The following is a 26,819-nucleotide window of genomic DNA, read 5'->3' as shown; positions in this document are numbered from 1 at the left end:
TTGTAAATTGTCCCTGGTGTGTGTAGGATAGTGTTAATGTGTGGGGATCACTAGTCGGCATGGACTTGGTGGGCCGAAGGGCCTGTTTCCGCACTGTATCTTTGAATTAAATGGAAAAAAATATCTCAATCTCCTCAAATGACAGTCAGGTATCATATATTAAACAGATTATTGCCTTTAGTAAATAAATATTAAACATCCATGAATCTCTCACTGTGGGGGCCTTTGGAAGGGAAACTTGCCATTCTTAGGAAGAACAAACAGGATGTAAGCTAGGCCTGGCTTCATTCCAATGGTTCTTCCTCTTTAATAAATAATAAAAACATAGATACGATGACATGTTATGAACAACTTAGGAAAGAGCAGATGAAAGCAACAGTTAGCATAAGGCTTTTGTCTTCGGCTATGTCAAGGTAAACTCACCAAATAATTTCTAAATTTGGAAGTAGTTATAATCCAAACGTTTGTGTGATATTTTTGGAAAAAGCTAACTGCACAGTGAAGTCCAAGATCAGTTAGAATGACAGAATGCTACGAGGCAAAATAGAAACATATGTTGCATTTCCTGTTCTTGGGATTTATCTGTATCTCAGCAGGAACAATTTAGGGGCCAGACAAGGGATATTCAGTTTATATAGTAAGTAGTATAAACTATATATTTTCTTTCAGTGAACTCCACATTATGCCACTTTCTCTCATAATAAGTTCATGTAATTGGAGCTGAATTTAGCCATTCGGCCCGTCGAGTCTTGTTCCCTTCTATTAAATCATGGCTGATCTATCTTTCCCTCTCAACCCCATTCTCTTGCCTTCTCCCCTTAACCTTTGATACCCTTTCTAATCAAGAATCTGTCGATCTGCACTTTAAAAATATTAGTGACACAGACTTGCCTTCATCAACTGTTGTAGCTTTATAGGACTTCAGTTAGCGCCGTTTGAAGTATCAATGGAGAAAACATACATTGTTGGAAATGTAGGTTCAGAGGCGGGAAGCCACGTCGCAAAGCTAATCAAATACACACATTCCCAACTTGAAAATACATCTGTCAATTTCAGCTTACACATTGGTATGGTTATTTACTTATTTTACAATCTAATTACAGTCTGACAAATCCCGCATATCTATTTCATCTTCAAGATGAGTTTAACAGAAATATTAAAGACAGACACAAAGTGCTGGAGTAACTCAGCAGGGCAGGCAGCACGTTAACGCATCAGTGCACTGCAGATGTCCCAAGTGCTTTTAGCAGAAGGCTGAACCATTGCCTCCTTGTGGGAATAACTAATTACAAACTTTTCCCCAGGCTGATCTGTGAATGTTTCATCGAAAGATCTGCCCCATTAGATTCTACAATCTGCAGTCTATTTTGCGTAACCACACAGTTTTTAAAGAACTGGAGATGTATCATTCGATTTCTTCAGAATATCCTGAACTTCATTTTGTAACCATTTAACATTAGGATATTTACTTTAGTTCAGACCATTCAATTATGACAACTGGCATTTGGAAACTCATGTGAGAAATGTAAGACTTTATTCATATGAACACAGAAGGATGAGGGGTGATCTTATAGAGGTATATAAAAAACATGAGAGGAATAGATCAGGTAAATGCACAGTCTTTTGCCCAGAGTAGGTGAATCGTGAACTGGTGGTCTTTGGTTTAAGGTGAGGGGGGAAACATTTACTGGGAGACTGAGGGGTCATTTTTGAATACAGAAGGTGGTGGGTTTATGGAACGAGCTGTCAGAGGAGGAAGTTGAGGCACGTACTATCATATCATTTAAGACATAGTTGGACAGGTGCATGGATAGAGTAGGTTTAGAGGTTATGGGCCAAGTGCAGGTAGGTGGGGCTAGTGTAGATGGGGCACATTGGTTGGCATGGGCAATTTCAGTCAAAAGGCCCGTTTCCACACTGTGGAAAAAAACTCTAACCTGAACTTAATTCTGTAACCATTTAACATTGCATGCCTAAGTTCAGTCCTTTCAATTATGATGACATGCATTTGGAAACTTAGAGGAGAAATAGCTGCACATATGTGCTAACAGGAAGATGCAAAACTCCAAGGTCTCTGGGCTGCCGCGCTTAATTCAGGACATGCAGTGTAGCTCTGTGTGAAGGATATTGTGTTCTCCACAGTGTAACTAGATTCTCAGCTTGTATTCACACCATGACAGCAATGTGATTTCATTCAGCAGTAACACTATGATTGCTGTACATTTGCAGTGTCACTTTCAACTTGGGGACTAAGCTGGCAGTGGCACTAATCACAATGAAGTTTACAGAAGCAGTAAGCTTCATTGTGACACCAATTTGGGCCTTGCCCTGCTATTTGCTTCATACAGGGCCACTTTTAACTGTGAGCAGTGAATGGGAAGGTGTTAGATCTATAAGACATAGGAGCAGAATTAGGCCGTTTGACCCATTGATTCTGCTCCGCTGTTCGATCATAGCTAGTCTATTTTTCCCCCTCAACATTCTCCTGCCTTCTCCCTGTAACCTTTGATGCCCTTACTATTCAAGAATGTATCAATCTCCAGTTTGGAGACTTGGCCTCCACAGCCATCTGTGGCAATAAATTCCACACATTCACCACCTTCTATCTGAAGAAATTCCTCCACACCTCCATTCTAATGCCATGTCCTTTTATTCTGAGGTTGTGTTCTCTGGTCCTAGACTCTCCCACTAATGGAAGCATCCTCTCCACATGCACTCTATCCAGGCCTAAGTTGCACATGGATCGCTTATATGCTGCAGACATCTTGTTGCGGCTAAAAGACTACAGGAGAGTTAGAGATTGATCAGTCAATACCTCTCGTACTTTAGGGTTTAGACCTTGTTTGGAAGAGAGGTAGTTACCTAGAAATGGATGGGATAGTGGTCAGACAGGCCAGCATCATTTCTACAATAGATGGACCCAAACTGCTGGAGTAACTCAGGGGGTCAGCCAGAGTTTACTTTAGTTTAGTTTAATTCAGTTTAATTTAGTTTAGTTTAGTTTATTTTCACGTGTGCCAAGGTACAGTGAAAAGCTTTTGTTGCATGCTAACCAGTCAGCAGAAAGACAATACATATTAAAAGTGAGCCATCTACAGTGTACAGACACATGAGAAAGGGAATAACGTGAATAATAGCTCAGGAGTGCTCTCTCGTTGTTAGTAGAGTGGTTCAGTTGCCTGCTGATAACAGCTGAGAAGAAACTTTCCCTGATAAAGGATTTATCTCCCCAGATGCTGCCTGACCCATTGAATTACTCCAGCATTTTTTTGTCTATCTTTGGTATAAACCAGCATCTGCAGTTCTTTGTTTCTTCCATTTCAACAATATCTTGCCACATCAAAAATAATGTTATCTTTGCACAGCCAATGTATTAGTTGTCTCTAATGATCTCTTTAAGAATCATTCCTCATTGGATACAAATGGGTGAGTAGATGCAGTTACCAATCTATACTTCAAATTTGTATGAACATGATGCCAAGACCAACTCTTACTTGTGTGCACACAATCCATATCCTTCTATTCCCTGCATATTCAATGCCTATCCAAAAGTATCTTAAATGCACTATTGTATCTTCCTCAACCACCATCCCTGGCAGTTCATTCCAGGCAATCTGCACCCTCCATGTAAAAAACATGCCGCGCACATCTTCTTTAAACTTGGCCCTTCTCACCTTAAATATGCCCTCAAGTATTGCAGTTTTCCATCCGAAGAAAAAGGCCCTGACTGACCACCCTATCTATGCCTCTCATGATTTTATATACAATATATGTAACCCACTTTCACACCACTACCATGGTGGCTCTAAAGGATTAAAAGCATTACCTCAGGATAATGTACATTTGTAGGATTAATGACTGCTGTAGCTAAAGAAAATGAGAAGAAGAAAGTTCAAGAAATAAAGATAATTTAACCTTCACTAAGAGTAACATATAATAGGAGATAAAATTACTAAGATACCCTATCCCTTCCCATCTCTATTTTTCAAAACAGTCATCTATTCTACACTCCAGAACCTATTACCTGTATCCTTATAAATTTGTTGTAGTTAAGTCTCTCCTGCCTGCCCATCATTTGCCATGACGCATATTTTGCATAATTTTATATTCGATATTATTAGAGTGACACAAACCCAAAATAACATTTCATTAAATTTCACAGAAGATGGAAGGCCTGCAGAGAATAAAAATTGAGCAAATTTTGCAGAATCTTCTAAAGATTATAAATTCATAAGGAAATCAGATTTGGTTACATGCATTATAGGACAAGGCGTTAGTGTCTTAAGAGATACAGTGAAGAAACAGGCCCTTCGGCCCACCAAGATCGCATCAACCAGTGATCACCCCACACCCTAACACTATCCTACACACTAGGGACAATTTACAATTTTTTCACCAAAGCCAATTAACCGATAAACCTGCACGTCATTAGAGTGGGGGTGTCAACCCCAACTCCCTAGATAGGATCAAAACCGGGTCTCTGGCGCTGTAATGCAGCAACTAGCGCTGTGCCACTGTGCCATCTTCTGTCTCTCATTTTTAAGGAGCTTTTAATTTAATCTGTTATTTCAGAAATGAGAACTTCGGATCTAACGAAACATCTGCTGCTGTTTTATTGAGCTAAACACCAGTTTCTCTCATTGGCTGGGTTTTGGGCGAGACTGCAGTATGCAATGTTTGAAACATGCTGTTAAAAACTAAGCTCCTCCACCAATATTTCAGAATAATTTCAAAAGCTATTTCTAAATATGCTCAGTTTTGATTTCTTAATTTTACACTTGGTCAGATTTAATGTTTTAAACTCACAAATGATCTCCGATAAGATGTTGAGCCCAATATGCTCAGAATAGGATACATTGAATATCCTATTAAAATACGCCTTCAAATTGTAAGCAATACAGCACATAAAGAGGCCGCTTGAACACCAAGCACGGGCTGACCATAAACCTAACATTTACAATTGTCCTATATTAATCCCATTTTTATAAGCACTTCCTTCTCATAATGAATCTCACAATTAATATTAGTTGTGTTTCCAATTCAAAATGGTGCATTATTCTGTAGCCTGAGGTTGGTAAATCTGTAGAATTCATTGCCATGGATGGGTTTGGAGGTCAAGTCATTTGGTAATTTTAAAGCAGAGATAGACAGGTTTGTGATTAGCAAGGCTGTCGAAGGTTATGGGAGAAGGCACAAGAATGGGGTTGAGAGGGAATGATAGATCAGCCATGATTTAATGGCAGAGTAGACTTGATGGGATAAATGGCATAATTCCGCACCTATGAACAATACAGCACAGGAACAGGTCATTCAGCCCTGTTATATAATCTACCCAAGATTTTAATATGTTACTTGTGTTCAGTCTGATTTGCTGGAATTATAGGTGTTACCCTCTTTATAGCGATCCCTATGATTGCCCACTTCTTTTAAATTGATTAGCTGCATTAATATTGCATATTTTAATTATGTCCTGGAACCTGGATCAGATCTCAGAAAATGCTTAATCTTCAATTATGACCTGGCAAATTGTGCAATGATATTTATTTTCATCAAACGTTTCCTGCCATGTTGAGTCTATGGGTTTGGGATATTAATTAGTAAGGAGACATGTGCAGGTTAAGGAAGAGAAAGGTTGTCATTATGGTCACATGGTTGGCTGCCATTTTAGGTTTGCTGAAAGCTAAAGACAGGAAGGCAACTGAGTTGTTCCTGGTTAACATTGCCCAAAGGTCAAAGGTTTCGGGGAGAAGGCAGGAGGATGGGTTTGTGAGGGTAAAATAGATCAGCCATTAGCTGCCATTTTAGATTTGCAAGGAGTTCTCTACAGAAGTACAAAACAATCAACACTCACATGTGTGCTATTGCTTCTTGGAAGAATGTGCGTTACAGCAGTTGAATGACAACAGTATCAGAATTCCCTGTGATGTCCCCGAAGTTGAGTAATCCATGTGTCAAGCGTTGGAACAAAGCTCATGCTTGTGAATGAACAACTGGATCATGTACCACAGGAATGTTGTGCCTGTTAAATTGTTCCCAGCTTGAATCACAGCCTTCAGAAGGGATTACCAAATGGAAATCATGATACATTCCCACAGCCTTAACACAGCGGATGTGGAGAGAATGGTTCCTCTTGAGGGAGAATCCAGATCCAGGGGTCATTGTTTGAATTTATATGGTCACCCTTTTAAAATAATAAATGAGGCATTCTTTTTCTCTCAAGAGTCACAGAGTCATTGAGTCATATTGCATGGAAACAGGCCCTTCGGCCCAACTTGCCCGCGCCAACAAATCTTTGTAACTCTGTTCCTTGAAGATTGTGAAAGCAGAATTTTTGAATATTTTTATGGCAGGGTTAAATAGATACTTGGTACCAAGGGCAGAAAGATTTCTAATGGTGAACAGTTGTCATTATTATCAGATTAGCTGTGTATTAAATGGTAAAGAGAGCCAAGTGACCTAGTCCAGCTCCTAATCTACATTCTACAAGTCGTGCATATGAGTTCTTCAAAAACATATTTGCACCTCTTTATAGACACGGTGCCCTGGATTTGTACATTCCCACAATTTCTGAGTACCACGGGTACTGTCTGTACATTGTTTGTATGTTCTTCCTATGACCGCATGAGTTTTCTCCAGGTGCTCCGGTTTCTTCCCACACTCCAATGACGTGTAGATTTGTAGGTTAATTAGCTTCTGCGATAAATTATAAAAATGTCCCTCGTTTGTAGGATAATGCTAATGTGAGAGGTGATCGCTGGTTAGTGTGGACACGGTGGGTCGAAAGATTCGTTTCCATGCTATATCTTTAAAGTCCAAAGTATAATTATTTTAGTAGAATCAAATGAAAAATAGATGTGTTAAGATAAAACTTCCATTTCATCATTTGCTTCCTCCAATCCATTTAAAAATAATTTAACCCCGTATTCTTTAAAAGGTACAAATTTTCAATGTAACATCAGTAAGGCTTATCCATATCCACAATGTCAGTCCTCAAACCAAACTCTTACTCCCACGTATCAATTTACTGAATTACCATTCCTCATGTCATACAGCAATGTCAGAAGGATATTCCCTGACTACATCGGAACCAAACCCGAACACAAATGTGCACATGCTTTCCACCAGGGGTCATAGTGCTGGTCATAGTGAGTGAGGGTTTAGTTTAGTTTCGAGATACAGCATAGAAACAGGATGTTCAGCCCACTGAGTCCACGCCGGCCATCAATCACCCAATCTCACTAGTTCTATATTATCCCACTTTCCCATCCACTCCCTACACACTCGGGGCAATTTACAGAGGCCCAATAAACCTACAAACCTGCACGTCTTTGGGATGTGGGCGGCTGCACCCTGAGAAAAGCCACGTGTTCACAGGGAGAATGTGCAAACTCCAAACACAGACAACAGCCGAGGTCAGGATTGAACCCGAGTCTCTGGTGCTGTGAGGCAGAGGACTTCTGCCCTACTTTGATTTTCTCACTCATCTCATCCCTGGCATTACTGATTTTTGCAGCTCTGCTTCAAGACACTCCTCCATTCAATCATGGCTGATCTATCTTTCCCTCTTAATCCTGCCTTCTCCCCATAACCTCTGATGCCCTTACTAATCAAGAATGTGTGAATCTAGCCTAATGTCTGGTCTCATGTTTTCGCATTGTCCAGACTAAACTGCTGGTGTTTTTGGAGACAGAAACACACAGCAGGAAGCTGCAGCCCAAACCTAATTATAAATCTTGCAGCTAGAATGAGAGGTAATAAAAAGAAAATCAGTTTCCTTCCTGTTTCCTTGCCCTTCACAGATCACTTGCCTGTTCTGACCACAAGATGTGAATGAGCCTGGAGCTCATCAATCTTTTGTTAGAAGCTGGCAGCTGCAGTATGTGTGTTCTCAGTTACAGTCACATTAAATCAGGATGGAACTGGCAGTCCGTATCTGTGATTTTCATGTGCTCTGACATTTTAAGTAAATTAGCTGCACGTTGCCCATTGCAATCCATGTGTTGTTTAATAAATTAAATACCCAGCTAGTGACTTTGTCAATTATGGGCATCACAATGGCACAGCAATAGAGCTGCTACCTCACAGCACCAGAGACCCAAATTTGATCCTGACTGCGGGTGCTGCCTGTGTGGAGTTTGTATGTTCTCCCTGTAACAGCATGAGTTTTATCCGGGTACTCTGGTTTCCTCTCATTTCCCAATGACGTATGGGTTTGTTGGTTAATTGGCTTCTGTAATTTATCGCTAGTGTGTAGGATGCAAAAATGGGATAACATAGAACTAGTGTACAGGTGATCGATCATCGGACTGGACTCAGTGGGTCGAAGGGCCTGTCTCCACGCTACATCTCTAATGTGGTTTACAAACTAAACTAACTAAACCAAACTAAACTAAAATAAACTGAAATGCAAATCTCATCTTTGGATTTCTACCTAAATGTTAACCCTTAATGTAGTAAGTGTAGCAATTCATGTATGGAATCAATAGACAATAGACAATATGTGCAAGAGTAGGCCATTCGGCCCATCGAGCCAGCACCGCCATTCAATGTGATCATGGCTGATCATCCCCAATCAGTACCCCGTCCCTGCCTTCTCCCCATATCCCCTGACTGCTATTTTTAAGAGCCCTATCTAGCTCTCTCTTGAAAGCATCCAGAGAACCTGCCTCCACTGCCCTCTGAGGCAGAGAATTCCACAGACTCACCACTCTCTGTGAGAAAAAGTGTTTCCTCATCTCCGTTCTAAATGGCTTACTCCTTATTCATAACTGTGGCCCCTGGTTCTGGACTCCCCCAACATCGAGAACATGTTTCCTGCCTCTAGCGTGTCCAAGCCCTTAACAATCTTATATGTTTCATTGGGATCCCCTCTCATTCTAAACTCCAGAGTGTACAAGCCCAGCTGTTCCATTCTCTCAGCATATGACAGTCCCACCATCCCGGGAATTAACCTTGTAAACCTACGCTGCACTCCCTCAATAACAAGAATGTCTTTCCTCAAATTAGGGGACCAAAACTGCACACAATACTCCAGGTGTGGTCTCACTAGGGCCCTGTACAACTGCAGAATCATTGTGATTTATATAACCAAATGGTCATGATTCAGCCCATTGTGTCCATCGTGGATCACACAAAGCTACTGTGAACCCTCATCCCAGCCCTCAGTTCTTAAGCTTCTGGTTTACAGTGTGTCGAGTGCCACCCATACTTTGTAATTGGCTCTGAGACATTCTGCTTGTACCATTCCTTCTAGCTCTGACTTTTGCTCTTTTTGACCTTTTTCCATCCTTTGGAATTTAGACAGAGATATGGCGTGGAAATAGGGAAATAGGGCATTAAGTTCACCAAGTCCGAGCTCACCGTGCTCAGTGATCAACCTGTACACGAGCACTATCTTACACACCAGGGACAATTTACAAATTTCAGAAGCCAATTAACCTACAAACCTGTTCGTGTTTGGAGTGTGGGAGGAAAACGGAGCACCCGGGGTAACCCCATGCAGTCACAGGGACAGTGTACAAACACCATGCAGACAGCACCCAAGGTCATGATCGAACCCAGTTCACTGGAGCTGTGAGGCAGCAACTCTTAGCCACCGTGCCGCCCATCTACCACTTGCCAAAAATTGATTGCCTTATACTGACACATTAAGGGAAACAGGTGACCCAAACCATAATTTCTAGACCTCTTAATATTATACCCCTTGATTAATCTCCTAACCCCCTTTGTTCCAGTGGAAACAATCCCTGCCCATCCAATCTTTTACTTATGCTAAATTTTTTCAACCTTGGCAGCATGCTCATAAATCTTTGTATCCTTTCCAACTCAGCAAATGAGATTGTGGATCTATTGATCTGTTACTTGTGTCTATCGTCTTTGAAATTTAATTTCAACATCTCTTGTGTATACAAATCCAGAATATAAAATGGATTAAAACACAGCACAGTACTCTGTGAGCACAAAGTACCCTGAAGAATGCCACAAAATTGTTGACATTACTTATTGTGGTTGGACTGACCTCTTCAAAGCCTTCTTTATTACCGTTTTCATGGGTTTGTCTATGATAGTTGGTCATAGCAAATCACTTTGATGTAAAGCATGATTTGATTATGAAAATATGCCAAAGCTTAATCAACTTGGAAAAGGATAAAAGGCTATTTAAAAGAGCAGACATTGGGACTGATTGAATTCCTGAATTAGACAAGTCAGAAGATGCCTTTGTGAAATAAAATTTTGTTTTTCTGTCTTGATTGCAAATCTACTTCAATCTTACAATCATGAATGGCTTTCTTTCTGCATCAATGAAGACATCTCTAGTGTTTATTTAAACTTAATGAATTGACATGGGATGCAGAGTAGAATGAATATTTTGGCAAGATTCTGAGAAACGTTCCATTTAGGAAGAAGTACAGGCATGCATTCAGTATAATATAAGTGAACTACATTTATATAGTCATAGAATCATGCAGTCATATAGTGTGGAAACAGGTCCTTCGACCCAATCTGCCCACGCCGACCAACATGCCCCATCTATACTAGTCCCACCCACTTGTGTTTGGCCCATATCCCTCTAAACCTATCCAATCCATCTAAATGTTTCTTAAATGTTGCGGAATGAGCTGCCTCAACTACCTCCTCTGGCAGCCCATTCCATACACCCACCACCGTTTATGTAAATAAGTTACCCCTCAGGTTCCTATTGAAAGCCCTGTCCCACGGTACGATTTCATTCCAAGAGCTCTCCCAAGTTTGCCCTGATTCGAACTCGGAGATTTACAGTAATGGCCACTCGTTGGTACTCGGGGCTCTCGTGGACATTTTTCAACATGTTCAAATGTTCACGAGTCTTCCCGTGCTTACCTGCCGCTAGCGAATCTTCCCGAGTACCTGCCGTTAGCGTTACGAGCCGCTAAGAGACGTCCCCGAGCTCCGACGTACCCGCTACATTCATTATCTGTGCTTACCACGAGTTAGATTTTTAAAAAACTCAGGAGAGCTCTTGGAATGAACTCGTACCGTAGGACAGGGCTTTAAATCTTTCTCCCCTCGCCTCAAACCTAAGTCCTCTGGTTCTCGATTTACCGACACTTGGCAAAATAATCTGTGTATTTACTCAATCTATTCCTCTCATGATTTTGTACACCTCTATAACATCACCCCTCATCCTCCTATGCTCAATGGAATAAAGTCCTAGTTTGCTCAACCTCCCCCTATAGGCCAGGGCCTCGAGTCCTGGCAACATCCTCATAAATCTTTGCAGCCATTGCTGGTGCCACCCAGTGGAATATTGATATGTGAGAAAGATCTGTTGCCCTAAGGAACCATCAGCTGGGAATACTGATCTAACAGAATCAGGTTGCAGTAAATCAGTGGGAAAGGCAGCAACTCTGGAGAGAAGGAATGAGTGACCTGAATCCAAGTCAGAAGAAGGGTCTTGACCCGAAGCGTCACCCATTCCTTCTCTCAGAGATGCTGCCAGTCCCGCAGAGTTACTCCAGCATTCTGTTTCTACCTTCGATTTAAACCAGTATCTGCAGTTCTTTTCTAACAGAATCAGCAATATATGGATCTCATTAGCTGGAAAAGGAGTAGAAGAGATTCACCGGTACGTTATCTGGACCAGTGGTCGAGTTATCGGGAGAGGTTGGATAGGCTTGAACATTTTTCTTCAGAGCTTAGAAGGCTGAGGGGTGACCTGCTTGTAGTGTAAGTGGACTTGTTGACAAAGTGATCAAGTATTTTTCCCAAGGTGGAAGATTCTAAAAAAATGATGGCATAGGCTGAAGTTGCAAGTGAAGAGATTTAAGAGGGAGCTTGGGCAACTTTTCACTTAAAGGGTAGTCTGTATCTGGAACAAGCTGCCAGAGGAAATTATAGAACCAGATACAATTATGGCCTTCAAAAGTGACTTGGCAGATATATGTTGAGGAAAGGTTTGGACGGATATGAGCCAAATGGTTGGAGTGGACAAGTGGCCAGAATGCCAAATTGGTTGGAGTGGACAGAGTGCCTGTTTCCATGCTATGACCACATCATTTTATCAGAGGGAAGAAGAGAGATGGAGACTAAAAGATTAGACACAAAATGTTGGAGTAACTCAGCGGGTCAGGCGGCATCTCCAGGGACGCTGCCTGATTCGTTGAGTTACTCCAGCATTTTGTGTCTACCTTTGATTTAAACCAGGTTCTGCAGTTCTTTCCGACACTAAAAGATTAGGGATGGAGACAAATCTTTAAGAGTCTGCAGGGTGAAAGATAGATTAAATAGTGCACTACTGAAAAATGGCCACATGAATAGACAATATGGGTCTTGATTTTTATCTTTTGTGAGAGTTTCGATTTTAATTTAGAGCTAGTTTAGTTTAGTTAGAGATGACCCTTTAGCCCATCGAGTCCACGCCGAGCATCAATCACCTGTACATTAGTTCTATGTCCTACACACTAGGGACAATTTACATGAGCCAATTAATCTACAAACCTGCGCATCTTTGAAATATGGGAGGAAGCAGGAGCACCTGGAGAAACCCCCTGCAGTCACAGGGAGAACGTGTAAACTCTGCACAGATGGCACTCATGGATAGGATCAAAACCGGGTCTCTGGCTCTGTAAGGCAGTAAATCTACCACTGTGCCACTGTACCGCACTGCAGGCAGTGCAATTTCTTACAGTACAGCGCAGCCTAAGCTCTGCATCTTTGTGCCAGCATTAATTTTGTGCAAGGGCTCAAAGAAATTATGATTTCAGACTTAAAGCTGCTTCCCACCGTGCCACTGTCAGGCAAATCACACTTCATCACAGCAATAAGCTGCTGAGCATGCACACAATCTTGTACATTACAGTCAATATATTGCAAGCATCTTTCCTTTCTACTAGAATAGTCTGACTCAAATGGATGTAAGTGTCGAGTCACATCATTTCTCAGAAGGATGGGCACAGTAAAGGCAAGTGCACTCCCATGCATATTCTCCTACTCCATACACTATCTGCCAAGGCGCCAGCTCTCTAGGTGCAGGTGCAGGTCCAAAAATAAACCAGCATTTCAAATCATTACAATCACATGGGACTCAGTGCAGCTCATTACTTGTACTCTGCAAAAAACTCACTAGCCTGATTTTAACAGAAGCCATGCATTTTTTAAGTTACTGCACTCATACAATGGCTCCTTGCATTGCTTATAGAATATAGAACATAGAACAGTACAGTACAGCACAGCACAGGACCAGGCCCTTCAACCCACGATGTTTGTGCTGAACACAATGCCAATTTAAACTGATCTCATTTGCCTGTACACGATCCACAACCCTCTATTCCCTGCATTTCCATGTGGCTATATGAAAGCCTCATTAAATCCATTATTATATCAGCCTCCAGCATCACCTCTGGCAGTGCATTCCAGCTTCTCACCACTCTGTGCAAAAAAACATTCACTGCGCATCTCCATTCAATTTTCCCCCACTCACCTTAGGCTTTCTCGTGTTGGACATTTCCACCCTCGGAATAAGGATCTGACCATCTACCCTTTGTATGCCTCTCATTATTTTATATACTTCTATCAAGTCTCCCTTCAACCAGACGTTCCTGAGAAAACATTCCATTTCGATCCAACTTCAACCTATAGCTGAAACTCTAATCCAGGCAGCATTCTGGTAAACCATCTCCAAACCTTCCACATCTTTTCTCTAATGGGTTGACCAGAACTGCATGCAATATTTTAAATACAACCTAACCAAAGTCCTATAGAGCTGAATCACCTTATATTCAATTCTGCTAGCAATGAAGGCAAGCATAACATACGCCTTCTCAACCACCCTATCTACTTGTGCTCCCATAATCAGTATGCTATGAACCTGGGCTCCCAAGATTGTTCTGCATATCAATGGTGTTAAAGGTCCTGGCAGTAACTGTATACTCTCTCGTTACGTTCAACCTCCCAAGTGCAGAACCTCACACATATTTATTTGAAAATTAAAGAATACTTTTAAATTTACTGCAATCATACAATGGCTCCCTGGACTCTGGAATATAGAACATAGAACGGGTACAGCACACGAACGGGCCTGTCACTGTTACATATTGCAGAAACAGGAACTGCAGATGCTGATTTACGGGGGGAAAGATGCAAAGTGCTGGAGTAACTCAGCAGGTTGAGCAGTACCTCTGTTAAACATGGATAGGTGACGTTTCCAGTTGAGATCATTCTTCTGAAAAATACTTCTTCTATTCTGAAGAAATGTCCCGACCCGAAACGTCATCTATCCAATTTGTCTACAGATGCTGCCTGGCCGTTTGAATGAATCCAGTATTTTATCCCTTTGTTTGAAAGACATTGATCAAGCATTTCATCCTCATCTCTTAGGAGTAGTTTTAGCAACGTTGAATGCTCCATTGATTTACAAGAACAAAGCTACAAGATACATCAATTCATTTGGACCCCTTGTCAAAACGAGAATAGGAGCCATAGCAAAGACCCAAGTAATTTACATTCCAGTTGGTGGAAGGCCAAAAAACACTTTCTCTCCACCCTCTCCCCCCCCCACGATTCAGATCAAAGGGCCCCCGGCTGGCGATGGCTTGTCCCAGATTAAAGCCACGCCGGGTTGCAAGGATACTGATCAAATCTCCGGTCTCCCTCCAGGGACCCGCGGGCTCCCGGTGCCACCGTCCACAGACCTGCCGTGATTCCAATCCACCGCTCCACCCGCTCTTTAACATTTTTCCTGTTGGAGGCGAACACGGAAACCCGAAAGGTGCTGGAGGGAGAACTGAATGGATCAGCGGACAGCATTTTTGATCAAATTCCAATGATTAGTTTAGAGGTAGGCAGCACATAAACTGGCCCTTTGGCCCACCAAGTCCACGCCGACCAGCGATCCCCGCACATCCTAACACTATCCTACACACTAGGGACAATTTACAATTTTTACTAAGCCAATTAAGCTGCAAACATGTACATTTGGAGTGTGGAAGGAAACCAGAACTCCCGTCGAAAACCCATGCAGGTCACTGAGAGAATGTACTAACTCCGTACAGACAGCACCCATAGTCAGGATTGAAGCTGGGTCTCTGCCGCTGTGAGGCAGCAACTCTACCACTGTTCCACCATGGAGGGAATGGACAGATTTTTGAGTCTGAAATGTCCCAACCCAAAACTTCACATGTCCATTCTCTCCACAAATGCTGCCCGACCCTTTGATTTCCTCCACCACTTTGTGTTTTGCTCAAGATTTCAGCATCTGCAGTTTCTTGTGTTTGGTTTCTTTAATGCACTGAAACGTGGACACATAAATTTAACCTAATACTTTAGTGTAGTACTGAGAGAGTGATGCACTGTAAGAGATGCCATCTTTTGCATTATGCTTGGTAATCCCCGGGGTCATGTTTGTAAACAGTGGCGGACTGGCCAGGGTGTCAGCTTGCCCGATGGCGTGGGCCCCTGATGAAGTGGGCCCCCTATATCAAGTGGGCCCCCTTTGTCTCCTGGCAACCAATATTTTTAGACGCAGTCAGCCACTGCTTGTAAACCTCCTCTGGACCCTCTCCAACACCAGCACATAATTCTCAAGACGGAGTTTGAAGAAGGGTCTCACCCAAAACATTACATATTCCTTTTCTCCAGGGATGCTACCTGATCCGCTGAGTTATTCCAACAATTTGTGTCTACCTTCAATGTAAACCAGCATCTGGAGTTCCTTCGTACAAATTCCAAAGATTTTCGTAGCTTTTGACTATTCTCAAAACCACATCAATGTGATAGAAAAATAAATCTTTCCTACTGTCTTTTCTTCCTTTTGAACATGGCAAATTAGGCAAAAAGTGACAATTCAATATTAGCACATTGTCGATAATCATGTGTTAATTGGGCCCTGGTGATCGCTTGCAAAGATCTGTGCAATGTGCTCTACCAGGAGCAAAAAACAATCTGCTGGAGGAATTTAGCGAGTCAGGTATTATCTTTGGAGGCAGATGGACAGTCAACATTTCAAGTCAAAATCCTGTGACAGTGCTCTACCATGCCCTAAAGAACAATAATATTTTAGACCTACGCCTGATCTCCGAGTCTCCACTTCAATGGTGCAATTGTTCTTTTATTATCACTGTACAGTGAATTATTATTATTTTTTTGCCTACAGACCAGTAAGATTATTGCTATACATGAATACATTCCCAGATTAAGTACAGAATGCATAAAAACAGCCCACTGATTCCATATGCAAGAGTCGTCAGGTTTTGGCCACCATTTTCAGTCCTAGCTGCAGCTGACCATAAAGGCCCATAGCAGCCATCGCCACCATTCCGATTGTCCCCCAAAACATCAACTCCTCACCCTGCCACCTTCAGCCTTTGTGGCCCGAGGGTGCTTCCCTCAGCCAACCTTGAGGGTGTGGAAGATAAAACCTCACCCCCCCACCCGGTTCTTGTTTGTCGTGCATCCGCTGCCGTCGCCGACTCTCTCCACCCTCTGGCTCCCAGTCTTCAGGGATGAGCAGGATACGCACCTCAGATGAATAACCCTTGGTCAAGGGTATGAAAGTCCAATAATACTTGACTCCAGGAAGAAGGATAATTTTTGATCAAATATTTCATTTGATTTTTATTTTCTAAAATTGGCATCTTTCAATGCACCATCCGAGCATCCGGAAGTTAAGTTCGAGCCTGAAAACTCTGGCATAACTTTCACGAAATGTAACATGAATGACCAGGAAAACACTGTTCCCACTGTAGCGTATCTAATGATTGTGCTGCAGAAAGATTCACCTCATTTCTGGGCACTGGGAATACTGCAATATCAGCCAGCTAATAAGACCTCCTTCAACACAAAGGAGTTGGAAGTTTACATAAGATTGTCGTTGGTGTACAGTCAGACCCTATGGCTTGGAAACTTACACACTCGTACAGTGTACTGGAAACTGTAGAGAGTTAAAATATATATTTTCACATTTTTTTAGTTTTTATAATATTACAAAAAGATTAAAAAAGAAAATGAATCTATGAAGATGGCACATTGGCGCAGTGGTAGAGTTGCTGCCTTACAGCGCCAGAGACTCGGGTTCGACCCTGACAATGGATGCTGTTTGTATGGAGTTTGTACATTCTCCCTGTGACCCCGTGGGTTTTCTCCGGGGGCTCTGGGTTCCTCCCACATTCCATTGTTAGGCTAATTAGCTTCTGTAAATTGTAAATTGTCCCGGATTGGAGTGTATGGTGTGATCGCTGGTCAGCAGAAACTCGGTGGGCCATAAGGCCTGTTTCCACACTGCATCGCTAAAGTCTAAAGTCTAATTTAGGAGGTCAGGCCTTCAAACAGCTTGAGCAGCTAATGGAACAAAAGCCTGCCATAGCAAAGAATGATATGCATGCCAGCACTCTTTTGTCTACAAAAACGGCACTTAACACAAGTTAAATATTTCTTAAAAAAAATAATTACATTTATTATTCCTGTAGACTAACTTGGATTTCCAATTGCAGTTAAATTGAATGTAATTTCTTCCAAAGAACAGTGAACAATAGCTTCAAAAACTTCACAGCTCATTACCAAATCTAATTTTAGAAAACATTTTGGCTCCCTTGGACCTGGCAACAATATTCTCCCCCAGTGTCTTTTCAAACCTTGTGTGGGAACTTTAAATATAATGTATGTGTTGCTATTAAGGCAATATTCACACAGTGGTAAGCACTGCATTTAAAAGACCAAGGAAACTATGAGAATTTATCACTTTTGAAGTAGTGTCGCAATTACCAGTATCAACTCTCGTCCGAAACATATGGCTCTTCTTTCAGAATGAAAGTGGATGGCTGTAAATAAGAATTATTTGCTGTTCCTGAATACAAGGGGAATTTAAATTAAAACGATCACAAGGGGAATAGGGTAAATGTACCATCTTTTACCAAGTGTAGGGGAATCAAGAACCAGGGAACCTAGGTTTAAGCTGAAAGAGGAAAGATTTTATAGGAAACTGAGGGGAAGAAACCTTATTGCATGTTCCAGATGGTGGCAGGTACATGGAATGAGCTGCCAGAGATGGTAATTGACGGAGTACTATACACCGTTTAAAAGGTATTTCGCAGGTACAGGGATGGGAAAGGTTTGGAGGGATATGGGCCCAATGCAGGCAGGTGGGACTAATGTAGATAGTGTATCTTGATCGACGTGGGCAAGTTGGGCAAATGGGCCTGTTTTTGTGCTGTATGACTGTGACTCTTTCTAGGAAATGACAGTGAAGTCGAGGAAATTCAGTTCTTGGTTTTATCAAAGATATCACAAGAAGGGAAGTAGAACTCCCAAACCAAATGGTGTATGGGGGGGGGCTAGGGAAGACTAGCCATTGCGATTCAGCGAGTCAGGCAGCATCTCTGGAGAAATGGAATAGATGACATTTCAGGTCGAGAAACCTCTTCAGACGAGAGTCATGGGAGAGGGAATCTAGAGGTATGAAAAGATACAGAACAAATCGAACCTGACATCAAATCAATGATGACCAAGGAGCCCAAAATGCTCCATTGTTGGCTGTGGAGGAGGTGATAACGAACAGATAAGAACAGTGAAACTAGCAAAATGACTAGGGTGGGGGAAGGATGGAGAGAGATGGAATGCAAGGGTTACTTGAAATTAGGGAAATCAATATTCATACCGCTGGGCTGTAAGCTGCTGAAGCGAAATATGAGGTAAATATATGAGGCTCATTTGTGCTCAGCACTCAAAGAGTTAATTAGGATTTAAAATAAAGATTAAAAATAGCGATGCATAATACTGTCACAGAAACAATGGCGTTAACAAATTGCCTACGAAGGCCAGAGAATTGATTTGAAAAACAAGGATTATAAAAGAGCCACAGCAGATACATGAACCAAATCCAGGAAAGCAGCTGAACAAGCAGGTTGCCGTGGTAACAGAGGAAAGGAGAGCAGAATTGAATTAATGGTGGGAAATGTTAGTGCGACACAGAGTGAGGTGGTGTGGAAAACATTAAATATCCTCGCTATGAATTACTTTAATTTTCCAGAAACTGTGACGTTCACGATATCTTTTTATTTGGAATCTATAATGATATCAAATCACAATATATTTATTGTATATTCTCTATTCTTCATTGAATGATGTTAGACAAAGAAAATACATGATTGATTTTTTTTGCAATTTGTTTTTGAGATAGGGTAAATGCAGAAACTCTTACCCGGATAGGGTAATCAAGAACCAGAGGACATACAATTATGGCGAGGGGGGGAAAGACAATAGGAACCTGAGGGGTAATTTTTTTACACAAAGAGTGGTGGGTATATGGAACGAGCTGCTGGAGGAGGTAGTTGAGACAGATACTATCAGAACATTTAAGTTACATTTGGACAAGTACATGGATGCGATAGGTTTAGAGGGATATGGGCCAAATACAGGCAGGTGGAACTAGTGTAGATGGAACATATAGATTGGCAGGGGCGTTGTGCCAAAGCACCTATTTGCCTGCGGTATGCCTCCATGACTCTATGCGATGTGGATGAGCAATGCAGATTCATTGCCCATCCCTAGTAAGCTTCATTTACAGTAAGATACTTTTGTATAGGCAAATGGATATGCAGCAAATGGAGGGATATGGATAATATGCGGCTGGTTGGAAGTAAAGCAAATGCATGTTTGGTTGGAATGGGTGTTTCTTAATATACCTCAGCCATTTTCATATTAATACTTGATGGAATAAATTCTCTGTTAGGTAATTGTATTTGGCATTCATGTAAAGATACAATTTTCAGACTTATTCCTCATCTTTACCAAATGTTTTGCAAGCAAATATTTCAGAAAAACACTGTTGACGTAAAGAACGTTTTGGTTATGTAGAGTCAAAGGGACTGCAAAAACAACCACACTATATCCAATTGCATGTTTGTATTATAAGTTCATAAATAGTAGGAGCAGAATTAGGCTATTCCGTCCATTGTCTACTCTGCCATTCAATCATGGCTGATTTATCTTTCTCTCTCAACCTCATTCTCCTCCCCATAACCACTAACGCCCTTACTAATCAAGAATCTATCAATTTCCACCTTGAAAATGTCCATTGACATGGCCTCCATGGCCTTCTGTGGCAATGAGTTCCACATACTAAAGAAATTCCACGGACTAAAGAAATTGCTCCTCATCTCCTTTCTAAAGGTGTACTTCCTTTTATTCCTGGGCTATCAGTGGCTATCAGTATTTATTGCCCATCCATAATTAACCCTTAGCCACGAGGCTTTCTAAATGATTTTAAGGACATTTAATGGTCAGCCATTTTGTCGTGTGTCTTTGCTCACATGTTGATAAGAATCAATTAAGATGGCAGAATTCATAATTCAAGCAGACTATGTTTTTATGACAAATATGTTTAGTTTAATTATCACAATTACTGATACCAACATTCCGTTTGTGATTTGCTGTGGAATCAGTGATACAGAACAGAAACAGGCCTTTTGATCGAACAAGTCTGTTCATAAAACATTCCAACCTACTCTGACCCTTTTTACAATGTGATTGGACACGAGAAACATTTCCATCTTCTCCACGTTAAATGCAAACAGTTCACTTATCTTGTTCGACATCCCAAGTCTCCCAATTGCCTAGATTTCAAAGCGACTTTAATATAAATATATATATTGTGCAACAGTCAAATCAATATTTTTATTACATGTCAGGTTATTCCAATTACTTATCGCCATACATCAACACTTGCTTTTATGCAACTCGAAATTTTCTCAAGCAAATGTGTGTGTTTGTGGAAAGTAGGCTGTAAAAAAACAGATTATTTAAATCATTCATACTCAAAGAAAAACAAAATCAGTTTTACAGGGCAATTGGAAACAGTACAAATGGAACAAACCGGGCTAGAATAGAAAATCAAATGATCCTGCAATATCCAGATTACTTTTCTGTTCAATTAAATTAACTGGCAAGGTCAGAGCAAAGTGCCATCAAGCCCTGATTGAATTGAAAAAGCAGGGACTTAATGATTATTTAGGACAGGCATAGCATGTCTATTTAGTCCAATTTAATTATTGACAGAATATAAATTGGCTCAGAATTTTGTACCAAATGACTGCACATTGCACAGCGCACAAAATACTTTGTGATGATAATATTGGCCTTTATCAAGTTACAAATTAAATAATTAGCTTCACTCTTCTCTCCAAATTTCACAGTGATAGATGCGACCATTCTTATTGCCCACATTTTCCATGTTAAGTTTTGCCTGTTCCCCCCGTTTACAGGCTACTCCCTGCACTCACTATCTAACTAAAATTTCATAAAGCCATTCAGATTTCTGCATTCTTCCAGTCCCGGCCTCATTGCTTGGTTTAGCAGACCCTACGGCCCACCAAGTCCATGCTGGCCATCGATGTGCTTGGCACATGGATAGGTGTTGTTTAGAGATATCGGCTAAATGCAGGATGTTGGTCAGCATGGACAAGTTGGACCAAGGGGCCTGTTTCCACGCTGTATGACACTATGGCTCTATGACTAAGTAGTGGAGGAAGCACGCTGTCGTGGTTGGTTTTGACAGGTGTAAGGAAGGTCTTTTTTACTGAGGACAATGAGTTTCTGAAACAGCTTGGCCAGACATTGTGGACTCACTGAAGAGATTAATGAGAAGATATCAGGGTTGGTGCTGTTGGAAGCTGAGATGAAATGAGTTGAAATACTAGTTTCTTCCATAATTACCTTATCATACACATGATGCATGAGAGTTTAGCAATGAAGGAAGCCATTCAGTCCATCTTGTCTGCTGTTGGCTCATTAAAGAACTATTCAGTGCTTTTCTTTTCCCTTTAGCACTGCAATTTTACCTTTTCAAATCCAATTCCCCATGTCCAGACACAAAGATGCGTTTGGCACATTGGCCTTCATCAGCCAGAGTATTGAGTTTAGAATGTGTAGGAAGGAACTGCAGATGCTGGTTTATACTGAAAGACCGGAGTATTTCAGCGGAGTGCTGGAGTAATTCAACAGGTCAGGCAGCATCTCTTGTGAACATGGATAGATGGCATTTCAGGTCAGGACCATTCTTTGGACTTTTCTCCAGTCTGAAGAAGGGTCCTGATCCGAAACGTCAGTTTGAAGATAATTCCTGACCCATAATGTCACCTATCTATGTTCCCCTGGGATGTTGCCTGACCTGATGAGTTGCTCCAGCACTTTGGGCCTTTTTCTTTGTAAACCAGCATCTGCAGTTCCCCGTTTCTTCATCTTTCTGTTTCCCCATATCCAATTAACTTCTGCGAGTGACTGTTGAATCTGTTTCCTGGATCAAAACAATTTGCCATATAGAAAGCAATCTACTAATTTTCCTCTTGTTGTTTGCCTTATCACATTCTGCCAACCGATCCTCCTACTTATCTAGTCTGTGGTTCATTTGACTCACGGTTGTATTTCTGGAATTACCTTTAATGAAACTCTGTGATCAGTTGGCCAGAAGAGCGGTTGAAATGGGGTGGAATGAACAGGCTACCTTCAAGAGCGTGCACTGCTTAGCTGGTGTGCAGCCAAGATATGGATTGATCAAACCCACTCAACAGAGGTAGGCTGATTTGACTCTGCCGGAAAAGTCGCAGAGTGGGTTACCAATTATCATGTGCATTATATTCTCATTATTGCTTCAACCTTTCCACTTTTTTTGTTACAGTGCACTTTTTCCCTTTGAATTTGCTATGCTCATTCAAGGTTATTTTGGTCAATTATCATGATCCCATTCTTCAACAGGTGCTATTATTTCTGCATAATTTCGCAAGTTACTTAATTTCGCATTTATTTCCCTGATTTTCTTTATATTTCTCCGCACAACGTTTCCCGCTTCCATGTACCTTCCTTCAGCCGGTAGAGATGGGTGGACATTACCACGGACAGCTCCACGAATGCAGCTACAGATGACGCTAGGTGCACACGTACCAGGGACCTTGCGAAGTCAGTACCTATTCCCCCGAGGTGAGACCTTCAGCTGAGACTTGGAGAAGCCCGTCACTAGGGCTCTCCCTCCATTCTGCCTTTACTCAGTTATTACCTTACTTATTGACAAAAAAATTGTTACTGATAATAACTAATGCTGGCTTTTGCTCTTGGTCTCCTAGCAACTTTCCGTGAAGTCTAAGTCCACAGGGACTACTCTGTCAATGTGTTCGATGTGCAAAGCTACTCCTGCTAACCACAGAGCTGTGTGTGGCTGCTGCTACCAACCATTTCTCAGTCTCATTATTTGCAATGTTTTCTTATTTCTTCCCCCGTTCTCCCAAAGGCACAGATGGTTCAGCCACACGACAACCCTTCCTTGGGGTTGATTTGGTGCCTGATCTTCATTTGGGAGTCAGTGGACTTTTGTAATCTTCCAGCCCTAATTGCTAAATGTTCGTGCTCAATCAGGGATGATAACCCACACAATGGTCATTACCATCTCATACATTCAATCAGACAGAGTGTGATTGTAATGCACTAGCCCACCGCCCTCCATACAAGATCCGCTTACTTAATGCAAACTGGTGTTCTAACCAGGGCCTGTTGTGTTCTCTATGGCTCATTGTCTTTCTAGACATTGTGCAGAGCCATCGAGGAACTTTCTTTCCTTTTACTTATAATCGTGTGGTGTTTTCCACCTTATTGTACGTTCGTCCCATGCCTTTCCATTGTCTCGCTGTCAACCTGGAGCTGAACAATTCGGTCTTTTTTCACGGTTTTGCCTTTAAAACGTGTTAACACCAGTTAAGGCCTGCAGAATGGGTGAGTTTTCCAATCCCTTGATAATGTACTGAAATCCTCCCCTTCTGATGAAACCCTCCTGCAGTGAACTGTTTAACCTAATCCACCAAGGATGGTTCATTGCAGTGAGACTTTGGGGAAATTGAGAGGATCTATGTCACCCGATGCTGCCATTGAAAACCATGACAGAACACCCTCAAGCTCTGCTTGCAGATGACGCAACACATCACTGAGCAAAAAGATTCTGAGGGGATTAAATTGGTCAACGGTGGTACTGCAAAACATGCTGATAGTGAAACAACTTAGTTTAATTTAGTTTTAGTTTAGTTTGATTCATTATTGTCACGTCTACCGAGGTACAGTGAAAAGATTCAATGTGTGTACCATCCAGTGAGATAACGGCTATACATGATGACAAATATGCAGTCCACAGCACACAGAAAAATGATAAAAGGGTACAACATTCAGTGCAACATATAACTGCAAATCCCGTGGCATGCACCATGGTGTATCCTCAAGGCACACCATCTACATGTATGTGGATGGTGCTCCTAGATGACATACAATGGAACATGCCAAATTACAGAGAATGGGTCTCAAGATTAATCCAACATCCTACTTATTTGATTTACCTCAATGAGTAGAGGAAAAGGGTTTCAACTGGAGAGATGGAGGGAGAGTTGGGGGAATTTTGTGTTCCCCTTTCATGTTTTCCATTCCAAATATAGTCGATGAAATTTGCATGCTATTCAGTCAAAGAAAAGATAAAACATGATTACAATCAAATCATCCACAGTGCCAACTGAATGATAAAGTGTACAACATTCAGTGCTTGATATAACAAGTCCGATAAAGACCGATTAAAGATAGTTCAAAGGTCTCCAATGAGGTAGTCAGGACTACTCTCTAGATAATGAGAGAACCATTCAGTTGCCTGATAAACAGCTGGGAGGAAACTGTCCCTGAATTTGGAGGTATACTTTTTCAAACTTCTGTACAGTTGCCTGATGGGAGAGGCGAGAAGAGGGAGTGATCAGGGTGAGTGGTCCTTGATTATAATGGCGGTGTTGCTTAAGATGTCTAACTCCCTTTAGCATTTATTTTTTTCTTAGATTCAACCATCCTCTTATTACATCACTCTATAATTAGAACGAGCAGGGTTAGGTTGCTTTTATTTTGATACTGATAAATATTCTAATTAGCTGGTAGCACTTCCATTCATCATGTTAAAATGATGACTGATGAAACTTAATAAGCAATGGGAATAGTTCATCCCATGAGTAGCTACGACATTTGTATCCACATACAGCACACCCCTATTTTTTAGGAGCCTGCAAATTTCTAAAATGTATATATTTGATTTTAATGTTAAAGACCTCTGTGTACTTTACATAATTCTTAAGCACATTCATTCATCTCAGCCTTTCATTAGAAGTCTTTATTTTATTCACACTTAAAGAGCCACATGACACATTCCAAAATATGCTAACTTGTGAGTACGTAGGTCAAAAATAAAATTATACCTGGAGACAAAGGGTTGCTGCAAATTTTGAGGGTGAGTCCAAGGCATAGGTGTAAGGTGAGGGGGGAAAGATTTAATAGGAACCCTATGTAACCAGCTGCTGGAGGAGGTAGTTGAGACAGGTACTATTGCAACGTTTAAGAAACATTTAGACAAGTACATGGATAGGACAGATTTAGAGGGATATGGCCTAATGTGGCCAGGTGGGACTAGTGTAGATGGGACATGTTGGTAGGTGTGTGCAAGTTAGGCCAAAGGGCCTGTATCCATGCAATATTGCTCAATTACTCTATGAAAAACATGAGGATAGACATGTATATTTGATCAAATAATTACATTAATCAACACGTAATAATACAGTGAGTTGGACTAGAGTATGGCAGGCTTATAATGGATTGAAACATACTTCAGGCAAACTAAGTAATCTCGCCCCAATGGGATGGGGAATGGAGTGCCCATTATCATTTGGACTCCATTTGATTAGAGAATGTACCTTTTACAAAACCAATTGGATGAGATAGGAGATTAAGGCTCAGTAGAATCGTAATGCTTGCATTTGCATTAAGAACATACAATGTATAATAAATCTATAAAAGAGATCAGAGAGAGTCAAGAGTGTTAAATTGTCATATGTGCTGATAATGGAACAATTACATTCTTACTTGCTGCAGCTTAACAGGACCGTAAATGCATAATGGTTAAAAAAATTGCAACTAATTAATAACGATAATACTGGGTAACCAAACCAAAATCCTTAGTGTAAAGCTGCACAGTCTATGGAAGTTCATAGTTGCTGAGGTTAGTGTTGTATAGTGTTCAAGAGTCTGATGGTTATTAGGAAGAAGCTATTCTTGAACCTGTGATCACGATTTTAAGGCTCCTGTACCTTCTACCCAATGGTAGGAGGCAGGCATACTAAGGATAATAGTTGTAGAGATTTCTCTAAGTTCAGGTAACCTTTGCATTCCCTCTCTCTCCATCCCTCCCCCACCTAGTCATCTTGCAAGTTTCACTGTTCGTATCCTTTCCCTATCACCTCTTCCACAACCAACAATGGAATATTGTGGGCTTCACCTTTCCTTGATCATCGTTGCTGGCTCTGATTTGTTCTGTAACTTTTCATACCTCTAGTTTCCCTCTCCCATGACTCTCAGACTGAAGAAGGGTCTTGAGCCAAAATGTTACCTGTTCCTTTTCTCCAGAGATTCAGCCTGACCTGTTGAATCACTCGACCATTTTGTGTCTTTATCTTCTCATACTGAGGATAGTGCATGTCATTAACTACTAAAACAAACTAATATTGACAACCTATATGTGCCGAGTAGAAGGTGGGGGGCGACTTAACAAAAGTGCATAACATTATGTCAGGGCTAAATAGTTTTGATAGGACAAAGGATATTCCCTTTGTGGGAAGATTAATAACTTGGGGCTGAGGGAAGATGAGTAATGTTTTCACCCAGAGTGTATTGGGTTCCAAAACTTCATAGCCTGGAGGAGCAGACACCTTTAAGAAAGGGACACCTTTTTGGGGGTGGCATATTAGTGCTGCTGCCTTAGAACGCCAGAGACCCAGGTTTGATCCTGACTA

At 41.3% G+C, this 26,819-nt stretch overlaps 1 protein-coding gene across 17 annotated transcripts in view; it reads left to right on the top strand.

Annotated features, from left to right (window-relative positions):
• Positions 1–26,819, top strand: part of LOC129701511 (protocadherin beta-15-like) — a 215,564-nt gene that overhangs the window by 175,034 nt on the left and 13,711 nt on the right. For 15 of the 17 annotated variants that reach the window (XM_055642755.1, XM_055642744.1, XM_055642751.1 and 12 more), the window contains exon 4: positions 22,834–22,944. The exons of the other annotated variants lie outside the window; for them this stretch is intronic. In XM_055642755.1, the coding sequence (XP_055498730.1) occupies positions 22,834–22,944 (111 nt within the window). The remainder of the gene's footprint in view (positions 1–22,833; positions 22,945–26,819) is intronic. 17 annotated transcript variants of the gene reach the window in all.

The sequence above is a fragment of the Leucoraja erinacea genome, chromosome 11 (genome assembly GCF_028641065.1).
Source record: "Leucoraja erinacea ecotype New England chromosome 11, Leri_hhj_1, whole genome shotgun sequence".
In the NCBI taxonomy this organism is placed as follows: domain Eukaryota; kingdom Metazoa; phylum Chordata; class Chondrichthyes; order Rajiformes; family Rajidae; genus Leucoraja; species Leucoraja erinaceus.
The sequence above is the reverse complement of the archived record's forward strand: the minus strand, read 5'-3'. Positions and strand labels throughout refer to the sequence as shown.